This window comes from Podarcis liolepis (genome assembly GCF_965112155.1).
Source record: "Podarcis liolepis genome assembly, chromosome: 17".
NCBI classification, from domain to species: Eukaryota; Metazoa; Chordata; class Lepidosauria; order Squamata; family Lacertidae; genus Podarcis; species Podarcis liolepis.
The window spans coordinates 34,139,810-34,167,533 of NC_139571.1; the positions used below are offsets into that span (position 1 = coordinate 34,139,810).

At 45.2% G+C, this 27,724-nt stretch overlaps 1 protein-coding gene and 1 long non-coding RNA gene across 3 annotated transcripts; one reads left to right on the forward strand and one right to left on the reverse strand.

The window, feature by feature from the left end:
- Positions 1-680: 680 nt before the first annotated feature.
- On the reverse strand, positions 681-7,395 carry LOC310696279. Of its 2 annotated transcripts, none has more exons than XR_014520510.1 (3): positions 6,834-7,395; positions 3,275-4,351; positions 681-2,133 (listed from the first exon to the last, which is right to left on the reverse strand). It is a non-coding gene; the product is annotated as an uncharacterized lncRNA (long non-coding RNA). The 2 variants fall into 2 exon arrangements; XR_014520511.1 differs by lacking the exon at positions 681-2,133 and having other exon boundaries at positions 3,155-3,754; positions 3,869-4,351; positions 6,834-7,389.
- A 2,880-nt stretch (positions 7,396-10,275) lies between these two features.
- On the forward strand, positions 10,276-27,704 carry TMEM175 (transmembrane protein 175). Its single transcript, XM_083481520.1, has 10 exons — positions 10,276-10,520; positions 12,463-12,501; positions 13,589-13,686; positions 15,329-15,380; positions 17,392-17,427; positions 20,128-20,211; positions 21,050-21,214; positions 21,540-21,618; positions 23,580-23,709; positions 25,507-27,704. The coding sequence occupies exons 1-10, from the start codon at positions 10,362-10,364 to the stop codon at positions 26,168-26,170; spliced, it is 1,506 nt and encodes a 501-aa protein (XP_083337646.1). The 5' UTR covers positions 10,276-10,361; the 3' UTR covers positions 26,171-27,704.
- Positions 27,705-27,724: the final 20 nt, after the last annotated feature.

Genomic DNA, 27,724 nt, shown 5'->3' on the forward strand with positions numbered 1-27,724 from the left:
TAGGTAGGCATGTTGGTCTGATGCAGAATAAATAAATGAATGAATGAATGAATGAATGAATAAATGAATGTCTAGTAGCACCTTATAGACCAACTAAGTTTCTTCTGGTATAAGTTTTTGTGTACACATGAACGCTTATAGCAGAACAAACTTAGTTGGTCTATAAGGTGCTACTAGACAATTTTTATTTATTTATTGATTGATTAAAGTTATACTGTTTGCAATGTTGAGGAAAAGACTTGGTCAACGGATATATTCCATCAGTTTGTATCCTGGCTGCAATAGAGTTACAGACAGATTTTCTGTGATCCAATTATTTTGTAAATTCGTTCATTACAGCATTCCTTGGTAATCAGCTAGTATGTTTCTTAAAAGGGCAGGAAGCAATTGCACATCTCCGTAAGGCTATTCAATTGTACACAATCAATGTACATGATTTTACATATTTACAAATTCACTTTTCTGCACATAATATGCAGTTTGTTCCACAATAAAGAAATATGGATTGAGTAAGTGCTATTTTCAGAAGCTGAATTCTTTATTAATCTCAGTTTGCTAACCCTCAGACTCAAAGCTTTTAAACAGGTTTTGGAAATCATTAAGATGTGGTTCGTAGTTTTGATCCCAGATTTGCCCTCTCAGTTTATTTGGTTTCAGATGTGGTTATTTAAAAAAAAAAAAAAAAAGGAGCAGCAATCATTACATCAACCAGTCCAGCCTTCTTTAAAGCCAGCTTCCAAGCAGTCCAAGAACATTCTGGAAATGTTAGAAAACACAAGTTCGTTTTTTTATATACTGTATATTTGTATTTCCCATGAGAAATTCAGACCTGTATGTGCACATATCTCGGGAGAGTTCTTAAAAAGCAGGTACAGCAGCTAACATCTTGCACACAGGCCATGTTTCTCATATCGCATGGAATGCAACAGGACGACCACCAAAGAAAGTCTGACGAAAAATGTCCACGGTGCACTGTTCTCATAGCCTGGAGGGCTGAAATTCTTCTTCAAGGACCTCCTCCACTGTCGCGTTCTCATAAGCAGGAGGGGGCGTGAGGGGCTCTGGACGTTCTGCCCGCTCTTCAACACCTTTGAGTTCATGGGTATCCGAGACAAATCGTTGCAGTTTTGGCGGCATGAGCAACCTGAGGCGGAACCGGGACTGTAGATCTGCCTCTGAGGCACGGCGTGTGCCTGGTGCCACCGAAACACTGAACGCCTCGACCACAGTCTCTCCGTGGGCAGGAGGCTCAATGACCACGCTGTACGGAGGGGGTTCCACTGGGGTTGTTCCTTGACTGGAGGTGATGGTCCAGATGGTTGGTCCCAATAAGTAGCCAGTAGTCACCACCTCCTCATATGCCGGGGCCTCATAGGCCTCATTGTCTATGATGGTAAAAGAGAGGGGAAGTAGTTAAAAACACAAATCATTATAATAGCTCCATGCTAGCCACTGAAGTCACCACCCTCCCATGCTAATACTTAAGAGAAAGGGAGCCAATTGTTATTTGGGCAGTGTGGGATAGAGAGACAGAAAGAGATAGGGATAGACAGAGAGAGATAGAGAGGGATAGAGAGATAGAGAGAGATAGCAGTTGCATTGGAAGTAAGCACGGACACCGCAGGGATTTGAACCCCGTCCTGGGAACCAGGAGCGCCGACCACCAGTGTCTTTTGCTTTTTTTTTTGAGCAATGCAACAAGGGGAAAAGCAAAACCTGAGAGAACATTCTGCAAATGTTCTCTCAGGAAAAGAAAACCTTAAGATGTTAAGAAGAGCTCTTTGGATAGACCTGTGAAGAGAAAAAAGAAAATAGGAAAAAGAAGTGACCAATACAAAAAAACATTGTCTTGAAAAAGACAACTGGGGGATGGAATGTGAACTTACCTAAAGCAGCACAGTCCAAATGTAGGCGACTCTCACTTCAGGTACACTGAACTATGCGAAGCCTGAAGGAAAGAAGAGCTGGAAGAAAAGAAGAAGTCTTCTCCTACCAGATGAGCCTCATTGTGGTGACACGGAACAGGGCCTCTTCTGACAACTCAGTCACTGCAACCTAAAAGAGTCTTAGCAAAAGGAGTTGCAGACGGAACACAATAGAGATTTTCTCCCTGACCAAGAAAGGGATACTCACCTAAATGTCCTTCAGTCATGGAATACCATTTTGACTGCCTTTTTATTTGAAGCTGGGTGAGCCATTAATCTAGAGGGGCAGAACAGAGACATCTAGAATCACTAGTTTGTCCCCAGTAACTTTCCAGCAATCCTACAGAAAACGGGCTTTTTTTAAAAAAAAAAAAAACAGCTTGTCTTACCACCATGACTTCTGTGACTCTGATGGAAGAGCTGGCTTCATCTCAGTGTTGTAGGAGCTTTGGAGAGACCTGTGAAGAGACCAGCAGAAAAGAAAATGGGAAAAAGGAGAGACCAATACAAAAAAAAATTGTCTTGAAAAAAGCCAACAGAGTGGTGGAATAAAAAAATTCCTTCCAGTAGCACCTTAAAGACCAACTAAGTTAGTTCTTGGCATGAGCTTTCGTGTGCATGCACACTTCTTCAGATACACTGAAACAGAAGTTGTCAGATCCTTCTATATAGAGAGAAGGTGGGGAGGGGTATTACTCAGAAGGGTGGTGGGAATGGGAGATTGGCAGATAGCTGAGATGAGCCTGTTGACGACTCTTAACGACTGCAATAGGTCTTACAGGAAAAGGCAAGGGGTGAGAAGGTGAAAAATGGCTAAGTCATGTATAATGAGATAAGAATCCAATGTCTTTGTTCAGACCAGGTCTCTCCATGGTTTAAGTTTGGCTGAATTGCAACTCATTACCAAACTTAAAACCATGGAGAGACCTGGTCTGAACAAAGACACTGGATTCTTATCTCATTATACATGACTAAGCCATTTCTCAGCTTCTCACCCCTTGCCTTTCCCTGTAAGACCTATTGCAGTCGTTAAGAGTCGTCAACAGGCTCATCTCAGCTATCTGCCAATCTCCCATTCCCACCACCCTTCTGAGTAATACCCCTCCCCACCTTCTCTCTATATAGAAGGATCTGGCAACTTCTGTTTCAGTGTATCTGAAGAAGTGTGCATGCACACGAAAGCTCATACCAAGAACAAACTTAGTTGGTCTTTAAGGTGCTACTGGAAGGAATTTTTTTATTTTGACTATTGCAGACCAACACGGCTACCTATCTGTAACTAGAGTGGTGGAATGTGAACTTATCTAAAGCAGCAGTCCAAATGTAGGCGACTCTCACTTCATGTACACTGAACTCTGCGAAGCTTGAAAGAAAGAAGAGCTGGAAGAAAATAAAAAGTCTTCTCCTACCTGCAGGTGAGTCTCATTGTGGTGAAACGGAATAGGGCCTCTTCTGACAACTCTGTCACCGCAACCTGAAAAAGTCTTAGCCCAATGAGTTGCAGACGGAACACAATGAAGATTTCCCCCTAGCCATGCAAGGGATATTCTGAGAAACCTGAAGGAAAGACGAGCCGGAACAAAAGAAGGGCTGGAAGAAAAGAAGAAGTGTTCTCCTACCTGCAGGTGAGCCTCATCGTGATGACACGGAATAGGGCCTCTTCTGATGACTCAGTCACCCCAACCTGAAAGAGTCTGCCCAATGAGTTGCAGACGGAACACAACAGAGATTTCCTCCCTGGCCAAGCAAGGGATACTCACCTAAATGTTCTTCAGTCACGGAATACCATTTTGACCACCATTTTATTTAAAGCTGGATGAGCCATTAATCTAGAGGGGCAGAACAGAGACATCTAGAATCACTAGTTTGTCCCCAGTCACCTTCCACCAATCTTACAGAAAATGAGATTTAAAAAACAAACAAAAAGAAAACAGCTTTCTTACCACAGCTTTCTGTGACTCTTGTGAAAGAGCTGGCTTCATCTCAGTGTTGTAGGATCTTTGGAGAGAACTGTGAAGAGACCAGCAGAAAAGAAAATGAGAAAAGGGAGAGACCAACACAAAAAACAATGTCTTGAAAAAAGACAACTGAGTGGTGGAATGTGAACTTACCTAAAGCAGCACAGTCCAAATGTAGGCGACTCTCACTTTCACGTACACTGAACTCTGCGAAGCCTGAAGAAAAGAAGAGCTGGAAGAAAAGAAGAAGTCTTCTCCTACCTGCAGGTGAGCCTCATTGTGGTGAAACGGAATAGGGCCTCTTCTGACAACTCTGTCACCGCAACCTGAAAGAGCACATAGAGTTGCAGACGGAACACAATAGAGATTTTCTCCCTAGCCAAGCAAGGGATACTCACCCAAATGTCCTTCAATCATGGAATGCCATTTTTACCACCAGTTTTGTTTGAAGCTGGATGATCCATTGATCTAGAGAGGCACAACAGAGAGATGAGATTCAGACTTAAAGAACTTTCCTAAGAGAAATAATACACTTTCATGCAGGGTCCTGGAGTTGCTACATCCCTGAGCAGTCGCTCTGCATCTCCTCCTCAACAGGAGACAAGGACAAGCCACCTCTTTCTTATCACTGCCATCTGCAGCTTCATCCTCAAAATGCCTTCTTTGCTTTTCCACAGTGGAATTGGCAAAATCACCTTCATTTTGCTTGTGGTTTTTATCTTCCTCAAATGCTGGCATGTTTGGGACCTTCTGGATTTAGAAATATCTTCAGGAACAAAAAAACCTCAACAATGTTTTGGTGCCCGTCTTCTGCAGTTCCCCCATAGCTTCAAATTAGGTAAAATGCTCTGAGCCGTGATGAGTGCATTTTGCTTCTGCTGCTGCTACCTTGCGGCACTTGCTGTACACCAAAATCTTGGCACACTCATTCTAAGGGAGGGTTACAGGTGCTACTAGATGCCACTCTCAGGGCTAGATGAAAAACAAAGAACTTAGAACCTCAGGAAGGTGGTACACACAAGGACTTTCCAGACTTTATAGCAAGAGACAAGAAGTAAGTATGCCTGCAATGCTCCCAAAATCCCTCCCTTCTCATGTCTCCTACTCCTGGCTTCAGTAAAAACTTATTATCAAAGTATTAGTAAGGACACTGCAGAGGGCTTTCAGTTATTGTATTACCAGCTACACTTCATCAGCCTGGATCCACCAACACTTCTTGCTTCCAAGTCTTTCCTATGCTAAAGTCTTCCCAATCTTGACTTTTCTAGCTTGAGAAATGAAAACCTCACACTTTCCCTAACATCAGATGGCTTCTCCAGCTGCCTTTTAAAAGAAAAACTTTCTATTTCCCCATCCCATTTTTCACTGTGCTTTAAGCAAACTTCATATCTGTAATGTGTATGGGTTGCTCGTGCGTAAGTTGCCACCTCTCCAGGCTTTGTTGCCTTGCTAAACCTTTCAGTCTGGGCAGCCCTTCACTTCGTGGCTGCCTCAGTCGCTAGCAGAATCCGTCAGTGGGCGTTTCTTAAATCTTTTCCAACATCAAAGTTGTTTGACACCCAGTCTCCTCCTACTCTCTCTGCGTGGACGTCTTCTGCACAGGGTGGGCGTGGGTAGCGGAGGACCCGTGCTCTCCCCGCTGGTGTCCGGTGAAGAGTCCTGGAGCCCTCTCGCCGATTCCCCCATCAGCCCCTCTATATCCCTGGTGTTGCGCTGATTTGCTTCCCCATCTGCGGAGCTGCCTCTCTCCCTGCTGGGCCCTTCTCCAGCATCATTTGAGAGCCTTCCCTCCGCCTCTAGCTCCGATGTCAGTTCACTGACAATATCCACCTATGTGCTTTCATGTGCTCCTTTTTATATCCAAAGACTAGTTTGAAAAGTAAGCAAAACTTGATTTATCCCCTTCATATTCCTTCATTTTCTCTTGCCTTCTCCAGTTTTCACATGGGTTTTTTTGTTTTGGTGATTATCCTTAAAATCTTCATCTTGGTATTTTTCTGAGTTTTCAGTTTAGATTTTGCTTGGCTAAGCTTTCTTTTGGGGACTTTTGTCCATCTTTTGTCCACAAATGACTGTCCCTCTTTGATTAGGATTAATTCTTCTTTGGTCTTCTATTTTCTTTCCGTTTCTGTTTGATTTCAAAATTATTGCCTCTCCTAACACTTTTTAGACAGATACCTAATTAATACATATATATCAGCTCACAGGTGAAAATTACTTGTACCTCTTTTTGAAGTTGTAAACAGTAATGTTTCAGTAGTGTTAACGGAAAAATCTGAGGGCTCCCTTGGACAAAAACAAAGACACCAACCAGGATAACTTGGAGCAAAACAGCAGCCTGTAGGCTTGGCCTTTATTGATCTGTTGCAACAGGGTGCTCCCCTCACCCGCAGGAGAGAGAAGGGACCCAGAAAAATGGTGTGCAAGGCCTTATAAAGACTTTTGAAATTGCCACCCTGTAGATCAAGCCCACCCCCAGAAACATCATACATCACAGAAGGGGTGTAACCTAAGACCACCCCTCAGATACATCATACCTACATCACAAAATAAACAGAAATTTGAATGTTGTTTTTCTCCTGTCCTTGTTTATCTCCTGTCTGGCAGGTTACTTGATTGGATTGCCTGGGTAGCCTGGCCAGTCTTTTGTAATGATAAATACTTAGTTCCTGGGCCAGGTCATAGGCTCACACCCTATTCAAACACACACATGCCCTTAAGACAGGGTTTGTGAAGGAAAAGACAATGGGGAGGCTTTTCCACTTTGACCTTGCAGAGAAAGCATTTTCTCAGTTTAGGAATCAAAATGGCTTCAGGTCGGTCTTCCTGTGCTGATCTATGTACGTGCGGTTATGAACATTACCATATATCTAAGACCTCAAAATTCCTATCACAGTAGAGTAAAATCCCTTTGTTTACTTAAAAAATCTAAGCAGTTGTGTTTACAAACCTGTTTCATCTTCCCCATCTGGGTCTCTTTCCTAATCCCTCTGCCCCTTAACTCCTTCAGCTTTGACCAGTGAGAGGGCTAACACCAGTACTATAGCCAGGGACAGGCTCACTCACTGGAATGTGGCTCGCTCCTTCCACCACCTGTTGGTCATAATGACACATAAAAAAGTCCCTTGCAGCATTAATACAGTGGGTGCAAATGTCTTCATTTTCAGCATGCAATCATTGCAGGGCTTTGGTGAGGAATTAGTATTTTCTTCCCACATTAATACATTCTGGAAATAAATAACGTGTGTTTCACACTGTTCCTTTTATCTTATTATGAAGGTAACTCCTTCACCATTTCATCTTGACTCACACTTGAATAAACCTGCAAACAGGTATGTGTTTACTCAGAAATTAGTCCTGATATATTCTGTGGGGCTTACCCCTTTGTGTTTCTAGTATTGCAGCTGAAGATGTTGGATTGGGGAGGGCATGCTGATCACTTCTTGGCATTTATTAACCCATCACACTCTCAAGTGACCACCATGAAAAAGGGCTGAGGGAAAAGCTATGGGAAGAGGGGCTGGCTTATGACCATGGGCCTAGCCAAGGTGGCAGGGGGCAGGTGCCCCCCTCAATCAATACAAATACTTTAAAAACTTGAGTTTCTGCCTTCCCTAACAAAAGCCTGCGCCCCCCCCCATGCTTGGGACTCAGGGGTCCCCATTGAATTCTATGGAACAAAATAAACAGGCTGCAATCTGGGGCACAGCTGAAAAGGACAGCAGTTGCTTCTCACTCCAGACACTTGAGACTGCATACACACATTTTAGTCTAGAATCAATGGAGTCTGAGTGCTGGTGTGTGGTTTTAAATGTACAGGCAGCGACTATTTTACATGCATATAACTGAGGTGTGGCCGTCACACACTCATCTCTGTGGACCTGGAAGTGGCCCAAAAAGGGGGTGGAACGAAACGGGGGCAGGGTGGGGCGGAACAGAATGGGCTTATGCACGGTCCGCCAACACATGCAAAGACCCGGAACGCAACCCCCATGCAAGCGGGCAGTTGCCTGTAATCGACACGGTCTAGACTGTAGAGCTATTGCACATCTTTTGTCTGAAAAGATCTTGAGATTGTGTACACCCTATGGGAGCAATCCACTGTTGCGTTATTATTGAATGTTCTGTCAGTGCAAGTGGTTCAACTTTCCAGATGGAACAGTCCCTCCTCTCTCAGACTCCATCCCGGCATGCTTTTCCGGGGGTTCTCCTGACCCTCCCAGAGCCATTTTGGGGGAACACACAGGCAGGGGACAGCGGGGAAGAGAAGGGAGGACACTCCATTTCACAAGCAAATCTCCATATGCAGGGTTTCTGCTGAAAGGACTCATTAGGTGACTCCCACCCTATACCTTTACAGGACATTCCAACATATTATTTCCCTCAATCAGTTCTGGACACTGCAGTTTGTTAAGGGTTTCTGGGGTCAGTTTCAGGGTCAGTTCCATAACCTACAAGCTATGTAGCCTTTTGTCCTCAGGTAGGGAAATCAAAGCATCAACTGATGCATGAATGAGCACATGATTTCCTTCTTTGTACAGGTGCCCATTCATCCCCTTTGCTCAGCAGAAGCAAATTTTCGTATGCAATGGTGTGTTGATGGTGGTTGGAGCACGCTGGGCTTGGAAGGGGAGGGTGGAAAAGATGTCCTTCCTGGGAGGCATCTGTGCTCTGGCCACCAAAAGGTCATCTCGGGGGGGGGGGGGGAGGAAGCCCACCAGCACCTGATTCTTAGCGGCTTGTTCATGGTGTTCCTTTATTGCTCCCATTTCCTTGAGGTGTATTAAAAGCTACAGAACACCAAAGGCCAAGGAAATGAACGACTTGGAATACGGAGGCAAGTGTTCATCCCCAACCAAGCCTCAACAGTGAGATGGAGTTTGTCTTTGAGGCAACAAAGCTTGAGCTACCTTCAGCATCTTTTCAGCCATAAAATAAAAACCATTGCAATGGGGATGTTGTGGTGTCATGCAAGTGAATTTATGGCACCATCTTTTGTATGACTAGATTGCTGGTTAAGTGTTGGCTGCTTGTTTTTCGACTGGTTCTAGAATTAGACCTGGTTCTAGAATGGGTGGCTGCTAGCTCTGGAATCTGTGAGCCAACTGGTATGGTCCTGTTCATATTCTTTAACATTGGGCCTCTCTAAAAGTAAATCCCATTGGTGAAGTGTGCCTCTAATTTTAATTCAGAAAACGTTGGATGCCTCAGGTGTCAATACCCTGCAAATCAAGAGAAAACGAAAGCATTTTTTGTTTTGCTTGTCTCAACAGCATGCATGGGGTGGAGACACACCTCAGAGTGTGTGTGTGTGTGTGTGTTCAGGAAATGGTAGGTTCACGGTGTGAAAAACAAACAAGTGTTAGCAGGTGACATATATATTATATATATTGGGGAATGGGAGTACCAATGACTCATACTTCCTCTTCCAATATTTATTTTAGTGCGTGTAATTCCCCTCTTTGAGAAAGTTCCAAAATTACTGAATTACAATGAAGTGCATGTGGCACTAAATGTGACACGTGTTTGGTACCGATGATGGGTAGTTATCTTTACATTCTTTTCATACCACCCTGGTACGTTCTGTTCACCTTGAGTTCACACCATATCAATCTGTACTTATCCCTCTGTGTACATTCCTTTCGTACCACCCTGGAACGTGCAGTCCATTAGGAGATCATGCCTGTCTAAACTCTGCGTTCCTTTTTCCAACCTTTAACCTATCGATGATTAACGTCTTATATGCAACCCTTGCTTTGTACTTATGTTAACCAATCAGCAACAAGCACAGATGTGGCAATGCTGTAATATTCAATAAAAGGGACTCCCCGACACTTGTTGGGAAGACGCCTCCCGTATGACACCTACCACTCGTCTGTTGTTTATTTCAACCCAACAGGTACCAATATTCTGGGCCTGGTTATATGTCACAGAATTGTAAAACAGAAAATTCAAAAAAATATATATTCCTCCCCCCCTCCAATTAATGGTTTTATTTTTTTTATAGAATTTTTTATTGGTTTTACAAAAAAAAATTTATAGACAATACAAACAAATAAAGAAACAAACAAACATGTATAATTTCATATGCTTTTTTTCATAACCCTTACTTCGTCGACTCCCCCAAACCTCCCCTTTCTACATCCCAATTCCCAAAATTATTTCAGCAAATCCTCAAATTAATGGTTTTAAAAGAAACGACACGAGAAGACTCGGGTCTAGTGAGCTGCATCCCCATGGATCCTCGTTCATAATGAGACCCAATGCAAAGTGAATCCAAGGAGCGGGTTTTTTGCTTCGCGTCTTTCCCTTTCCAATTTCCCGCCCCGGAGGAAACCGGGCAGCGCCTCCTCGCGAAGCCGAGGCCGCCGAGAGCGGGGCGGGCCTGGGCGGAGGAGGCGGGCGGTGCTGGCGGCCGGCCTCCGCGACGAGGAGGGCGGGCTCTGCTTTGAGGCCCGCCCGGCATGCGAGGAGCGGGATGGCCGAAGCCGGGGACTATGTCGCCGTGGTCTCTCCGTCGACGCCGCCCCCCGGCCCGGGCAGGCCTCGCGGCGGGGAGCTGGGCGGCGGCACCCAGGCCTCGCAGCGCCTGCTGGCCTATAGCGACGCCCTGCTCTCCATCATCGCCACCGTCATGGTGAGTCTCTCGGAGGGCAGCCGGGCAGCCCCGTCAGGCGCGCCCCTTGCTGTGGGAGGGCGGGTGAGCTGCACCTGTCGGAGTCCCGCCTGCTGCGCTAGACAGGCTGGGAGCAGGAACGAGGCGCAACCCCGGGGCTGCCCTTTCGCATGGAAGGGGCGAGGTTTCTGCAGCAGCGCCTCTTCCTTTTTATTTATTTTTTAACATACCTACACACATAATTTTTATGGTATGCCACCTTTCCAAAGTTAGATTTATAAAAGGGACCCCAAGGGTCATCTAGCCCAACCCCCGCGATGCACAAATTCTTCACCCAGTGGGGCTCGAACCCACGACCCTGGGACTAAGAGTCTCATGCTCTAGTCTACGCAATGAGCTATGGTATCAGTTCAGACCATACAACATGGGAAAAATGCACAATTGCAGCGCAACAAAAGCAATCATAAACAATAAACAAAACACCTAAAAATACACAATCAGACTGAACAATTCCTACGTAACCAGATCTAAAATAAAGGTATGAAAACCCCCAAACTATACCCCAGCGCCTCTTCCTTTTTGAAGGTGAAGCAGCATGGCAGGATTAGACCCTGGGTCATGAGCCCTTTCAGCGTCACGCAGCCACCTCTGCAATACACAGGCAATAATAATCTTGCCTTATTCCTTACGTTTCTACCCTGCCTAACGAAAATAGTAGTAACCATGTTGTTGCATCTGGCTGGGTTGCCCAAGCCTCTTGAGATTCTTCCCCTCTCCTGTCTCGACTACACAACAACCCTGCGAGGGCTCTTGGACCACACTTTGCTCGTACCTGTGCCCAGAAACCAGGGGTATGAGAGGCCTTTTCCCGTTTGCCCCGCTGCTTTCCTCAGGACAAATCCACTGTTTGTTTATTTTATTTATCTATTGAATTTATATACCGCCCTATACCCGGAGGTCTCAAGGCGGTTCACAGGACAGAATCAGAATATGAAAGCACAAAATATGTAATCAAGATAAAAACAACAACCCAACAATGCACACAACCCCTGAATTGGAGCAAATGTCAACCCACAGAACATTTGGTCTGATTCAGCTGTAAGGAGAAAGCGGCAGGACAAAACCAAAGTGTGGATGAGCCCCGAGAGAGAGAGAATGACTGAACTGTGGGCTCCCTAGACCTTGGTCAGCTCTAACCACTTGGGAAAACTGCTTATTTTTGCGGGAGCGACTTGTCACCTTTCATTCATGCTGTGTTCACAATCCTCAAATCAGATTAGGACCTCAGTTTTCGTTTCCCCCTTCTGCTCCAGGGGGCAGAGACCCTTCTCTGCTTCCAAGAGATTCAAACATGCGGGTTTTCCCATTTTAGTCTCACAACCAGTGCTTTTTTCTGGGGGGGGGGGAATGCAGGCCGGGATACGCATACCCCTAAACATTTTGTGAATCTTTGTACTTTTCTCCATTTACTGTATTTATTTTTCCTGATTTGAACTATAAAATGGTGGTTTTCTTGAGTCAAAATGAGAATACCCCGAAACATTTTTTAAGGAAAAAAGCACTGCTCACAACATTCCTGAGGTGGGTGAGGTCAACCAATGAGCGCTGTGGCTGAAAGGAGATTTGCGCCCACACCGCTAGCCCATGTCCAGCCCTCTCTTCGCTGTGGCTGCATACCTTTACATAATAACATCTTTATTTACTTGGGCATAAGCACCACTCAGTAAAGTGGTACAATTTTAATAGTAAAATAAAGGATAGGTTGAAAAGATGGGGGTGGCACCCTTCTACCATGCTTTAATCACTGTGATTGTGAGCAAGGTCAGGGTGAGGAATTCATGTTGGGAAATACCCATTTTGCTTATGCATCCAAAAACTCCTTAGAGATCATTTCCTCCTTCCTCAAATGTCCCTTTTATGCTCTTTGGTGTTTTGTTTGTTACAAATGCTGCTTCTTTTGCAGATTTTGCCCGTGGCCCATACAAAGATACACCCAGATCAGGTATTGTGTATAATAATACTACTAATAATAATAATTCTAGGCGGTATATTTCATATTAAATGTACTTTTGATTGTATTTCGGTTTACTAATTTAGATTGCACTTTGAATCTCCAATATGGATGTTCCAGTATAGAGGACATTTAGCTCTGAGTACAGTGGTGCCCCGCAAGACGAACGCCTCGCAAGACGGAAAACCCGCTAGATGAAAGGGTTTTCCGTTTTGGAGGTGCTTCGCAAAACGAATCTCCTATGGGCTTGCTTCGCAAGACGAAAATGTCTTGCGAGTTCCTGCGGGGGTTTTTTCCTCCCCCCCCCCTTTTTCCCAAGCCGCTAAGCCGCTTATCAGCTGATCCGATCAGCAGATAAGCCGCTAAAAGCCGCTAATAGCGCTAATCCGCTAATCCTTCAATGGGCTTGCTTCGCAAGACGAAAAAACCGCTAGACGAAGAGAATCACAGAACGGATTCTTTTCGTCTTGCGAGGCACCACTGTACTAAAAGAAATTAGAACATCTGTTTCAGGTTCATTTTAAAGTTTCTGTCAATAGGTGCCCCACAGACCACATCCAGGCCCTCGTCTTCAGCTTCCCCTACCTCACTTTCCCTCGCCCAGGTGGCAAGTGGGTCTCTTTCGACTGGCCTCTTGTGTTTCCTGTTATTTTGCATGCATCCACCAGGATAGGAACAGCACAGTCTCCATATTTTGCTTTTAACCTAACAGCACTGCTTTCCTGAGCAGTTCACAGGGTAGCCGTTCCAGGTTAGAAAGAGCAGAAGACATCTATACTGCTTCCTAATTAACTACCAGGCACCTTAAAGAATTCAGTGTGCCCACAAGCTAGATTTGTCTTTATTCAGAGAGTTTCATTCTCAGGTTTTGTGTCTTCAGAGAGCAGGGGGAAGAATGGATTAGATTTGTTTTTTGTTCTGGTTTTAAATTCACAGTCTGCACCTTGAGGTTTGTTTTGCAACACGCTTCCTCTTTGTGCTTTTGCTTGTGTGAAAAACAAGTACAGCATGTCATGTTTCACTAACTTCTGTAATGAATAACAGGCACTTACTTGTCAAATGCTGTGTTTCATTTCAGAAACTGGGTGAAAGTGTTCAGCAGCTCCTAGCCACCAAAATTGCCGTTTACCTGATGACTTTTTTAATAGTAACGGTTGCTTGGGCAGCTCATGTCAGGTATGCATTTAGGAATGTGTTGGAAAAGGTACACACACACACCAGCCCTTCTTGCGAATTGCAGCATGTAGCTTGTCCAAGGAGGGAAGACATCCTGTAAGAGAGCTTGCAGGTTGTGCTGAGCCCTGCCATGCCAGTTGAATTCACTGCCGCTAAGAACACATTAAACATGCCTTGGAAAAACAAATCCTCAAGAGAACATAAGAAGACCTCTAAAACTACTGAGCCTAGGACTTGCCGATCAGAAGGTCGGTGGTTCAAATCCCTGCAACGGGGTGAGCTCCTGTTGCTCAGTCCCTGCTCCTGCCAGTTCGAAAGCACATCAAAGTGCAAGTAGACAGATAGGTACCGCTCCGGTGGAAAGGTAAACGGCATTTCCGTGCGCTGCTCTGGTTCGCCAGAAGCGGCTTAGTCACGCTGGCCACATGACCCAGAAGCCGTACGCTGGCTCCCTCGGCCAGTAAAGCGAGATGAGCGCCGCAACCCCAGAGTTGGTCACGACTGGACCTAATGGTCAGGGGTCCCTTTACCTTTACCTATTTAATCAAACCGACAGTCAATCAAGTCCAGCCCCCTATTTTCCACATCAGAAAAAATGAATTGCATTTGGTTAAAAGAAGTCCCTTTTTCTTTTTTGTCCTGAATCTACTGCCAGACAATTTCATTAGGTTACCACCATACAAGGCTTTCTTTTGACCAGTCTGCACATACATCCGTTTGCCATTTGTGGCCTTAGGAGAAGAAACAACTTTTGTAAGCTTCTGCTGCATCTTGCGGAAGTATTTTAATGCTTAATGTTTTATTATGATTTTATATGTGTTGAAAGCCACTCAAAATAGCTGAGGCAACCTAGTCAGATGGGCAGGGTATACAAATAATAAAATTGTTATTTCCTGGGTACAATTGTTACTGGCTCAGGAGCGCTCACTCTTTACAAGCTTGGGTTTGATGGCTGTTCTCAAAATCCCATTTAATTGGTGGTTTGTGAGGGATCTACAAATAAGTAGTTTGGCTTATTAGCCTCTTCCCCTACCTACCTTCTCCCCCCCCCAAAAAAAAGTCCTGTGACTTTCACAGAGGGCTTGCAGGGAAGGCAGAGTTCTTTCTCCTTTCTGCTAGTGTATAAAGATAAGAAACAGTGGGGAGAAACTCCTTTCTTTTCCTGTCTTATCCAGTCCTCAACACACTGGAGTTATGACCAGCCGAAGTGAGATAATAAGCTGAGCCCTTTGTATGTGTCAAGGGAGAGGTGGGAGCTTATTTGATAAGATAAGAAATGGCAGGAAAATCTTCCATCTCTTAGTTTCTTTAAGCCACAGTAGGTGTAAGAGCTTGAGGGATGGGGAAGGGAATCATCCTGTTGGCTGACTTACCAAAGAGCCTAGCAAGATGGTGAGCAGATTTGCCTAGTTCACCAGGCCTGGTTACCTGATCTTTGTGAGTTTCACATTCATTTCTCCCTTACTGCTGAATATGAGTAAACTCATTGTAGAATGGAGGTACACTGCATAACTCTTCCCAAGTGATACTATCATCAAAATTAAGACTTGTTCAGTGAACGTGTCTTGTCAGTCAAAGCTTTCTGAGTATTTTACCAGGGCCCAATTATTAATGGCTTTTGTTCTCTCTCCCTCCCTCTCAGACTTTTTCAGGTGATCGAACTCATAGATGATGTGCTTGCCCTTCTAAATTTGGTGAGTGAAATAAAGGTCCTTTAAAAAACACACGCTGGTGTAAAGATCAAGATATTCCCAGCCTTGAATATTATTGATACCAAGACGAAACAATTTTGAATCTCCTGCTTACAAATTTCAGTATCCTTATGTTTAAAAAACAAAATTATCTAGAACAGCAATGGGCTATGTAATGGGTTTAGGGGTTGCTCGTGCGTAAGTTGCCGCCACTCTTGGCTAGGTTACCTGGTTGAACCCTTTCCGACCGGACAGCTTCTAGCTTCGTGGCTGTCTCAGTCGCTGGCAGAATCCGTCAGTGGGCGTTTCTTGAACTTCTTCCAGCACAAAAGTTCTTTGACGCCTAGTCTCCACCTAGTCTCCCTGTGTGGAAGCCTTCTGCGCAGGGAGGGTGTGGGCAGCGAAGGACCCGTACTCTCTCCGCTGGTCTCCGGCGAGGAGTCTTGGAGCCTCCTCTCCGATTCCCCCATCTGCCCCCCTTCTCCACTGGTGTTACGCTGATTTCCTTCCCCAGCGGACGGGCTGCCTCTCTCCCTACTGGGACCCTCTCCGGCATCCCTCTGGAGCCTTCCCTCCACCTCTAGCTCCGATGGCAGTTCCCTGACAGGCTATGATGCGTTTTATCCATTTTACTGCACCACTGTTTAATATTAGTGTCTCAGTCACCCAGCACATCATAACTGCACCCGGGATATAAGTGTAATGCTTTTTGCTTCATTTGTTGACGGTGAAATGCAAAATATGAATAGTTTAATAATTACCCAAAGCAGTTGGAGGTTTTAACTTGTCCCAGTGCATAACATACAGAATTGTGTAATCTTGAGGGACATTCTGTCAAGTCTTCTTCAAATGTATGGGAGCTGTCCAGGAGTCCTGCATTTAGCAGAGTGGGTGGCGCTGTGGTCTAAACCACTGAGCCTCTTGGGTTTGCTGATCAAAAGGTCGGCTGTTTGAATCCGTGCGACAGGGTGAGCTCCCATTGCTCTGTCCCAGCTCCTGCCAAACTAGCAGTTTGAAAGCATGCCAGTGCAAGTAGATAAATAGGTAGAGCTGCAGCAGGAAGGTAAACGGTGTCTCCGTGTGCTCTGGTTTCCGTCACTGTTCCATTGCACCAGAAGCGGTCTAGTCATGCTGACCACATGACCCAGAAAGCTGTCTGTGGACAAACACCGGCTCCCTTGGCCTAAAAGCGAGATGAGCATTGCAACCCCATAGTCTCCTTTGATTGGACTTAACCATCTGGGGTCCTTTACCTTTTTACCTTCTGTCCAAGTCTTCTTCAAATGTATGGGAGCTATCCAGGAGTCTTTTTGCCTTTCTAGGGTTGCCATACGTCTGGATTTTCCTGGGCAGGTCCAGGATTCCAATGACAGAATTAGCATCTGGGAAGAATTTTAGGAAATTAGCAAAATGTCCGGGTGTTTGACAACAACTTTTTGTGTCTGGATTTTTACTTCTTGTAATATGTCAACCCTATAAAGCTGCCATTCATTTCGGCATGTCTTGTGCTGAGAGAACAACCTGCTTGATTGTTCCCTAAAATTGTTGTGATCTAACACAAGAAACAGATTTGAGCATAACTTGGGAAAATGGCCTGAGGCTACAAACAGATGATTGTGGGAAGCCAGTGATGTCTTCCAATGAGTTCTTCTTTGTACAACCATGCCTGGGTTGGATAAAGCCCGAAGGTTGTAGAGGTTCCACAGGCAACACTTACTGCATTATCTTTGTTCAATGTGAGCTGCTGCTATGTATTAAGTCCTTGGACGTTCTCTGGCTCCCTTTCCATGCTAGTGTCATTCCTTCCGAAAACTGGGGCAACGTTAGGGTGGGAAGAGGCTACAGCTTAGGCCCCCAAGTATAGTCCTGGGCTTCTGACATTTCATTGCTAAGCAGAAAGAAGCCAAACTGCATCATCTTCCATACCATGCAGATAATGTGAGAAGGGGCACTGACTTGCATTTACCTGCCGAGGAGCCATTTTTTCTCACATGTTGAATTCTTTCTCTCCTAGGCATGTATGATGCTCATTACTTTTTTGCCATACACAGTAAGTAAGCATTCTGCTTCTTTCCTGCCTAACATTTCCCTTCTGTTTGATTATTGAGGTGTAAACTCCTTTTAAAACTTAAAGACTCTGCTTGTTGGAATAGAGTTGACATCTTCCTGAAATGGGTACAACTCTTATTTGCTTAAAAAGCTTAAGGGTAACATTAATAAACTCTTGTGTTTTCACTTTAATTTATGTATGGTATATCATTTGGTCAGCTGAAGGTTAATCGCTTAACCAGTTATCACAAAACTTCACTTATTACAGGTAAATAACACCTAAAGTGAAAGGCAAACAAAGTGTATGTACTCTTATCTATTCTGGAGCACGTCTCATTATGGAACACTTTGTACAGGCATAGAAAGCCATTTGAACAAAGTGGTCAGTGTGCCTTTGCAGACCATGGCTCTCTAAAATCTCCTCTTTGCCTCTGGTGTTGGATAGGAGCAAATCCCCAGGCTTTGAGTATAAGTCAGTGTTTCCCAACCACTGTTCCGCGGCACACTAGTGTGCCGCGAGATGTTGCCTGATGTGCCGCGGGAAAAATTAAAAAATTCGAAAGATTTTTTTTTTTTTAAAGTCAAATTTTTGATTGGGGCGCCATCACTAGATGACCCCTGGGGTTCCCTCCCTCCCTCCCGCTCTGCGCCTCCCTCCTCCTCCGGGGAGGCCCTTCCTGGCTCTCGGCCAAGGCTTGGCGGCTGCCACTCATTCACTCGCTCGCCCACCCGTCCCTCCATCCCTGCACCCGGCCTCTCCCCCTCCGTCCCCGGCGCGGGGGCTGCCGGGATCCGTAGTCCCCTCACCCTTGGGCTCCGCGCCCGCGCAGGGTGCACAAACTACGTTTCCCAGCGTGGCCTGGCGGGCCGGGCGTTTTGTTTGAAGCGCTCTTCTCCCGGCCATGGAATGAGTGCAGCGGCGGCGGCCGGGCGGGCAGGGGCTCTTCCGCGCAGACCCCGCGCAGCCTGCCTGCGCCCCCGCGGAGATCGGGCGGCAGGATGGAGCCCGGGGATCCCCGCGGAGGCGGAGCGGCGGAGGCGGAGGCTGCCCCCCAGGTAGGGCTGCGTCGGGGGGGGGGTTATTTTTGCAATGCTGCATCCGCGCCGGAGGGGACGCATCGGACCGCGGGGAGACCCCTTGGCGGGCGTGCAAGGCAATGCATGCGTGCAGGCGTTGCATGGAGTGCAGTGCAATGCAATGGCAACGCGGCGCCCTGCATGCATGCATGCAACTTCCACCGGCGCTCCGGACTTGGCAGGTGAGGGGGGTCCCCAGTGGGCGGCAGAGAGAGCCGGGAGGGCGAAGGGGAGCCGGGGGGGAGCAGCGCTGCTCCCCGAGCCGAGCCCGGGGGGAAACTTCAGCATCGTTGCGCCGGGTGTTGGAAGCGGAGGCTGGCGGGGGCCCCTCACCTGCAAAACCTGGTCGCCTCTCATATATTTCGTGCATTGCATTCATCGCCCACTTTCTCCTCCAAGGAGCTCCCGGGGGCGTGCGTGGTTCTCCCCGTGTTATCCTCGCAACAACAGCCCTGCGAGGTGGGTCAGGCGAGTGGCCCAAGGGAGCACCCAGGGATTGTCCTGGCCAGGTGGGGTGATTTGAACCCTGCTCTCTGCCCGGTCTTCGTCCTCATTTAGCCCCCACATGTGCATGACTGTGCATGACTGAGGTTTTCCCCCCTAGTCTTGGCTATGGTGTGAGTCTGTGCTGTTAATTAATGGGGTTCTGCCTTCGGAGAAGATGAGCCAGCCCTCAAGGAGGTGATTATGTAATTTGCTAGCAATTCATGTCCCTCCCGGCGTGACGCTGCACGCTGACGTCACGGGGCTGTAATGGTGGTGTGCCTCAAGATTTTTTTCATGAAACAAGTGTGCCTTTGCCCAAAAAAGGTTGGGAAACACTGGTATAAGTGAGCAGTAAAAGCTACCCTCTCACCACAAGACCAGAACCTGTTTCCTTTCCTTGTTATCTCCTTGCCTCCAGACTGGGGTTAGCATGAAACCAAAGTGATTCCGGCTGCTAATCCGTTCAGTCACAAATGCATGTCAAAAACCCAGAAGCTGATTTTAAGCGAATTTATTAAGAATCAGGATTAAGGAGACCACAAAGGGGAAATGCAGAGTGAGCTTATTATGTATTTGTCACAGTGAATTTTGTTCTCTGTGACTGCGGTGAGGCTTGCAACTCTAAACCTAATCTTCTTTGAAGGTAAATTATTTTAACTAAATGGTCTGAATTGTTCAGACAGTCCAAGAATTTTCTCACCCAGACTTGAAACTGGGCTCTGCCAGTTAGCATAGAAATTTCACTGTGCTTGCACTGATGCCTTCCAGTAGCTTTTCGGCATAATATGCTGGTTTATAAACCCAAGTTGCAAGCTTCATCCTAGAATTCTGTACTCAAGCACCTGTTCACTGAAAGAGTGAAATTCAGAAATTCAGCACTTCTTACTGCTTTCCTCTTCAAGTTAATACAATATGCCTGGATATGCTCTTGGCCTCTCTCAGAATAACTTGCAGATCTTACAAATTTGTTTATTGATTCAACTGAGTGTCAAGGGTATGAAAAGCAGAGCTTGCAAATATATAACTTTATATTTTTTAAAAAAGCTGATCCAAGCAAATATATATACATATTTATTGGGTTTTACTTTCCGTGAGTGTATTTTGCAGCATATCACTGATCTCCTGTTTTGTCTTGCAGTTCTCCTTGATGGCCTCATTTCCAGATGTACCATTTGGCATTTTCATGTTTAGTAGCTGCAGTGTTGTGATCGGCACTATCCAGGTCTTGTTGCTTTCATTTCAGTATTTAAAATTAGAGATTATTAGCAGGAAAGATTCCATAGGTTATAATCAGAAAATGGTGATGATGATGCACGTTTTATCCTCCTTATATGAGAACATGGGATGCGGGTGGCGCTGTGGGTTAAACCACAGAGCCTAGGACTTGCCGATCAGAAGGTCGGTGGTTCGAATCCCCGCAACGGGGTGAGCTCCCATTGCTCGGTCCCTGCTCCTGCCAACTTAGCAGTTCGAAAGCACGTCAAAGTGCAAGTAGATAAATAGATACCGCTCTGGCAGGAAGGTAAAAGGCGTTTCTGTGCGCTGCTCTGGTTCACCAGAAGCGGCTTAGTCATGCTCCCTCGGCCAGTAAAGCGAGATGAGCGCCGCAACCCCAGAGTCGGCCACGACTGGACCTAATGGTCAGGGGTCCCTTTCCCTTTCCCTTATATGAGAACATAATTGTTTAGTCCCTAAAGGAAAGCGTAGATTCCCTTCTTGCAGCAGCTAGTAGAAACGGCAAAAGCTGCAAGCACTTACAGGACCAGTTTATTATTGCATTGCTTTGTGCTCACAGGTTTGCTATTCAGATTTGTAGGCATGCACAAACCACAGTGGACAACAATCGTTCACAATTATTTTTGGATAGTATGGTAAACAAAGGTTTGATGCAAATTGGGATTGGAAATTGGCTAACTCTTCAGTGTGCAAGGGTAAGAGGGAGGTGGAGAAATAAGCAGAAGCTCAAGGCTTGTTCTTGTAACACTAAACCATGGTTTGGCATTATGTCTGGGATTGGCATTAGTCTCCTGTACTCATGCAGTCTTTTCTTCACTCTGCAGGCAATCATCGTAGTGTATAGCTTCCACCATCCGTATTTACTCAGCCATCAAATACAAGAGTCCGAAAACCAGGCATTTTACAAAAACCATATTCTGAAGATTATACTAAGAGGGCCGACGCTTAGCTTTTTTGCTGCCATCGTCTCCTTTTTCTTCATCCCATTGGTAAGGCCTCCTTTACATTCAAACAGCAATTACCAAACTGTGTGCAAGAGCAGGATTGTGTTCTACAGTGGGGGCTTTTCAGCCTGCCAGCCCCCCATGCCCTACTTGGGGTTCTCCTTTTCCTCATTCTCTCTACCGCTTCCAACTGTCAGCCTATATTTTGTGTCTGCTGAGCATGTCCAGTCTTCATCAGGCTGTTGTGGGGAGGGGTTGGTTTTTAGGTTTGGGGGTTTATTCCCCCTAAAGAGTTTTCTGTATTCCTGCAAACCCTGGAACTCGTCTGAGTATGTTGCCATGCAATAAACAAGCTCTTATTTTCTTCCAGGCTTACGTGTTTCTTGGGCTCGTTATTTTTTTCCCACACGTCAGCCACCTAACCAAATGGTTTAAAAGCAAGGTCCTTGGTGAGTATCCTTTTATGTTTATTTATTTAAAGATTTTTAACAAAATCTGGCTGCCCATGCCACCAAATTGGCAATCTAATAGACACTATACAAAAAGAGAAAGGAACTGAACCGAAAGTAAGCAAGTTCAGGAGTCCTTCATTAGCCCTAGTTACATACTGTATTTTTCCGTGTATAAGACTATATCTCACCTCATGAGAAGAGAAGACTCCCTGGAAAAGACCCTGATGTTGGGAAAGATGGAGGGCACAAGGAGAAGGGGACGACAGAGGACAAGGTGGTTGGACAGTGTTCTCGAAACTACAAACATGAGTCTGACCAAACTGCGGGAGGCAGTGGAAGACAGGAGTACCTGGCGTGCTCTGGTCCATGGGGTCACGAAGAGTCGGACACGACTAAACGACTAAACAAAACAAGACTATATTTCCCCCCAATTTTTTTAAGTTTAAAATTGGAGGTCGTCTTATACATGCAGTGTTGCAATTACTTATTTCTTAATTTTGGGCTCAAAAAATAGGGGTTGTCTTATACATGGGGGTGTCTTATACACTGAAAAATATGGTGATTGATACCCTAGTGACCAGCTGAAATGGCCTAGGAGGCAGCAAAATGGCAGCTGGTCCCAGCCCACTCGATGGAGAGGACTTTGCAATCTGTCCTCTCCCTCAGACACAGCTAGGCAGAAGGACCTCTGACTTAATTCTTTTGCATGGGATTGCTTTATCTAGGGTGACTGACTAGGAGGCAGATTTTGAAAGTATGGTCCAGCATGAAAATAGAAGGACAATTCAGGCCAAAGAAATTGTTTTCTCCTTGCTTTGTGTTGCACAGTGATTGTGACAGAAAGTCTGTCTCCCAGTCTTCTAAAATGAGCAGAGCACACAGGGCCTTCTCTGAGGCTAGGCCACAACTCTGGAATTCCAGTGCTAATGGGAAATAATCAGGCTCCTAATTTGTCTGTCACCAGAAGCTGAAAACGCCTTTAATTTAAAAAGTAATACCTAGTGTTATTGTTTCTCGTTTTAATGTACAGTATGTTTTACCCTTGCTGCTGCTATGTTTGCATCTTGTTTTGCTTTAGGTATGTTCTGGTTTCTGTTGCTTTTAGAAAGTGTCTATTCACACGTTTATTGCTTATATGATATGGTTTTACGATGGCGTTGTATGCCACTCTGGGCACTTCTGGTAGAAGAGAGGAATGTAGATCAATTAATATAATATTATATTTGAAATAGGATAGGCAGCTGGCCAGTTGGGAGTCTAAGGATAAACACATGATCAAAAGTCACACAACAATAATCTGTACAGGCAAGGTTCTCCAATCAAGCCTTGGATAAGCAACATATCTTTGGGAGGAGGTAGGCAGGAATAACATGGTGGAGGTATTTTTATTTATTTCTAGAGGATGAGATTTCATCATCATCAATCTTTATTACGGTCCAGAGACCCAACAAATCGTTACAAAGCAATACACAATTCATACAGCCTACCTCCAGGTTAAACAAACATTTTGTTCAAAATATAGGGATCATTGGTTCTTGCAACCACCGATAAAAACTTTGCCACTGCTAATGTTCTAGCGTTTGTCCGGTCTTCCAATAGGAACCTGACATAGTGAGCCTCTGATTTTCCCGGGAAAGGTACCAGCAAGGGTAATATCAGTTCAGCCCTGGCTTGCTCATATTTTGCACAGTGCAACATAGTTCTCGATGGTTACCACGCCTATGAAATCGAGGCCTCTAAACCGCTCGGAAGGGGACGACCGCAGGGGGCCTAGGAACTCTGGTTTCCACTCAATTGGCGTCACAGGTTACTGAGTGCTCAGTTTTCGAGCAGCTGGCACTGGGGATCACTTTGCATCTGGAATCCAAAAGAGAATGAGACCAAATGAATAATGGCTTTTTGACTATATAAAAGAAAAGCTTAGCGCTTTCATTCAGCATGCTTATTGTGCCTTCCAGGTCAAGAAGACGAAGTCCCTCTGGAGTCTTTTACTTCTTACCTTACAGAACCCCTTAGTAAGGAACGAGTGGAAGCATTCAGTGATGGAGTTTTTGCAATCGTAGCAACCCTATTGATTCTGGATATATGGTAGGTCTTCAGAAATCTTAGTTCTATCCAGTATTGCCCTTGACTGTTTTTCATATGAGAATACAGTGCTTGGAGGGGAAAGTGTGCACAGTGGTACCTTAGTTCTTGAACGGCTTGGCTCCCAAACAATTCGGCTCCCGAACACCGCAAACCTGGAAGTCAGTGTTCCCTGTTTGCGAACATTTTTCAGAAGCCGAACATCCGACGCAGCTTCTGCTTGAGTGTAGGAACTCGGACTCCCGGAACAGATTAAGTTTGAGAACCAAGGTACCACTGTATAGAGTTTTATTTCATAAAATATATACACTGCTTGACTGTTAAAAAAACCCAAAATAACTCCAAGCAGTTTACAAAAAGATAAAACAAGAAAACCAGGGAAGATTTACAGCCCTACTTTAAAACATACAAAAGTTAAAATACTAAAACAGATTAAAATGGCCTCAACTTTCTAAGATTCTGGGTAGGCTTGTCTAAACAAGAGTGTTTTTAGCAGGCTCTGAAAAAGTATAGTGGTACCTCGGGTTACAAATGCTTCGGGTTACGTGTTTTCAGGTTGCAGACCGCGGGAAACCCGGAAGTACCAGGTTTCGCCGTATGCGCAGAAGCACTAAATCACGTCATGCGCGTGCAGTGCAGGTTACGAATGCTGTGGGTTGTGGACGTGCCTCTGTCACGGATTACATCCGCAACCCGAGGTTCCACTGTACAGTAAGGGGTCTGCTTGATCTCAATAGGCAGGGAGTTCCAAAGTGCCACACTAAACGGCCAAATTCTTACCAATGTGGAACGGGTATTATGTGGCACCTGTAATAGTGTCCACTTCTGCCAATAGAAGCAGTCAAGTGGCCACACATGGGTTAAGGCAATCTTGTAGGTAAACTGGTCCCAAGTTGTCAAGGGCTTTATATATGAATAGTAATGCCCTGAACTTGGCCCAGTAGCAAATTGGCAACCAGAGCAGGTCTCTGAGCACAAGTGCTATATGCTGACAAAGCCTCACTCCTATCAGCAATTGCTCTGCAGCATTCTGCACTAACTGCAGCTTCTGCGTCAAGCACAAGGGAATCCCCACATAGACTTTGGGGGCGGGGTTTACAATGTGGACCTCCCATTAATCTCTCTTGAGCATGGGCCCTCCACCAGTGTCTTGTGCAATCGTATTAGTACTTGCACATCCCAATGGGCAATACCTACCCTTAATGAAGTGAAATGATGAAATTTCCACCCTTGCTTCATGTTGGTAGTTCATAGATGGCAGTGTGAGCGCTGCATATCACATAGCGCTTGTCCATAGCGGTTGCTTGCAAAATAGAAAAATCACCTAGATCTGCAGTCTCCTGTTATCCCACTAACTGACCAAAAACCACCAGTTCATTTAAATCCTCCTCCTTTACAGAAAACAGAGATGTTATATGTACCATTGTTTAACTATGAAAATCATTTAATAAAAAGGATTTTAAAAAATATATGTATATACAGTGGTACCTCAGGTTAAGTACTTAATTCGTTCCGGAGGTCTGTTCTTAACCTGAAACTGTTCTTAACCTGAAGCACCACTTTAGCTAATGGGGCCTTCTGCTGCTGCTGCGCTGCCGATTTCTGTTCTCATCCTGAAGCAAAGTTCTTAACCTGAAGCACTATTTCTGGGTTAGCGGAGTCTTTAACCTGAAGCTTATGTAACCTGAGGTACCACTGTATTTCTAAGTGTTAAAGTAACATGCAGAAAATGATAGAATATCACCATATAAAAGGATGCCGGTGCATGCATAACTGAAAGATCATTTCCCACCCCAACAGTGAAGATAATGTTCCTGACGCTAAAGAGGTGCGAGAGAAATACCGCGGGAATCTCATCAATGCCTTGAGTGAATACGGTCCGAATTTCCTTGCCTACTTTGGGTCTTTTGTTACTATCGGCCTTCTCTGGTTTGTCCACCATTCGCTCTTCCTTCACGTGACAAAAGCGACGCGCCTGATGGGCCTCCTCAACACCCTCTCGTTGGCTTTCATCGGAGGTCTGCCTCTGGCCTACCAGCTGACCAGTGACTTTGCAGAGAAGTCTCACAACGAAACAGAAGCCATCCAGGTGAGCTGCGTCACCATTTTCTTCGCCAGCATCTTTCAGTTTGGCATCTGGACCGCGGCCCTCTTCCACGAAAGGGAAACGCTGCATCCTTTTGCACGATACGGCGGCAAAGAGCACGCCTTCATGTTTGCCAAGCTGGCTCTCTACCCCTGCGCGAGCCTCGCAGCCTTCTTCCTGACCTGCGCTGTAAGCGAGCTGAGTACAGAAATCTTCCACCTCATGCAGATCGTCGTCCCCTTTGCCTTCCTCGTCTTGCGCATCTTCGTCAGGGTTGGTTTGGTGGCACTGAAGTTCCTGGTGTGTCTGTTCAGGCCACGGAAAGATGTATCAGAAGAAGAGGAAGCCTGTTTGTCTCCTTCCGAGACCTTGTCATAGCTTTACCGCTACTTTCCTTGGAATTCCTGTGGAATTGCTTCTACTTGAACGTGCCTGGTCCAAGCCACAACTGGGTATATTCAACATTTCACCAGTTTAGATGCTTTGCTTCATGGAACATAAAACGCTTTGAGTAGAGAGATTTCAGGTGCAAACCCAGAAATGGAGTCGTGCAAAGTCCACTGGCCATATTTTTGGCTGCAGGTTGGACGTTTTTGTCAGTGACTAGGGCTAAGATGACGCATCTAACCACCAATGTAGTCAGTATTTTTCATAATGATAAAAATAATAATTTATTATTTATACGCCGCCCATCTGGCTTGGTTTCCCCAGCATGGTGACAGAGGGAGCACAGAAAGATTAAGGGAGAATTATAGCATTGGGTCTGTTTTTGAGGCGTTGAATAAGGAGACGGGACTGTGGCTTGGTGTTAAATCACATGCTTTGCATGCAGAATGTCCCAGATTCAGTTCATAGGATTGCCAGGTAGAGCTGGGAGAGGCCATCTGAAACCGGAGAGCTGTTTTCAGTCACTGTTAATAATACGAGTTAGATCAATCCATGGTCTTGGAATAAGGTAGCTTTCCCTAGTTCCTAAAGTCAAGTTTCAGTTGTCATAATTAGTAAAAGTATTAAGATTTGTATTCATGTCATGTTCATGCTATCAGGGGGCATTATTTGAATGTTAAGTTGTTACATATCATAGGCTGTTGTAGTAAATCAACATCTGCTTCCTGGAATACATACAGGATGTATTTGGCCTGGAATACGAGTGAAAATTATTATGTAGAGTGTTGGGCAACTGCCCGTGAATCTCCAAAACAAATGGCTTTCATGGACAATAGACAAGGTGGTTCATCTCTGGTTAGAAAATCTAAAGACCTCCGATTTCTCAGGGATTTGGAGTCTAGGAATGTGAAAATTGTACCAGGGCTCATCCTGGTTTCTGCAGAAAGTTGAGGGTAGCACCTATGGATATTAAATCTTTTTCCAGCTCTTGCTTAATGTCTCTTTCCTTCAGTGTTGTTCTGCTGAGCCGATACACTTCCAGTATAAAGTCATCCGAGCTTTGGCTAATCCACTAAGCTGCCGGTTTATCTTGAATGTTGCCTTTAGCTGGAAGGAAGAACTTTCTATACCTAATGTTTGGTGCAACTTCTCAATGAAATGCTCAGCATTTTGCCATTCAGAAAAAAAGCCAGTCTCTTTTCTTGAAGTGCACCTACGTAGGCTAGCTAACAGCTTCTGTACTTTTCCCTTGATTGCACTTTATTATAAGCGTAAAATAGTATTTATATTTTGAGTGGCTTATGATGCACAATTACCTTTACTTGATTGATTGATTGATTGATTGACTGATCATCATAATACTTGCTTTGGAGAAATGCACTATATTGTACGTTGAGATTCAACCTACAATCTAAGATACGTCCTCTTAATGATTCTCTTTCGTCCCTTATTTTATGCATTCCTTAATTTTAAAATGTGTTGGAACATTTTTTTATTGAATAAAATGCTGCATTTACAATTTAAACTGGCAGGAGTTTTACTCCA

Excerpts from the sequence above, each read along its gene's own strand:
- TMEM175 (XM_083481520.1), top strand. The coding sequence starts at position 10,362 with ATGGCCGAAGCCGGGGACTATGTCGCCGTGGTCTCTCCGTCGACGCCG. Across the intron at positions 17,428-20,127 it reads TTACTTTTTTGCCATACACA|TTCTCCTTGATGGCCTCATT; the intron begins GTAAGTAAGCAT and ends TTTGTCTTGCAG. Across the intron at positions 23,710-25,506 it reads CTATTGATTCTGGATATATG|TGAAGATAATGTTCCTGACG; the intron begins GTAGGTCTTCAG and ends CCACCCCAACAG.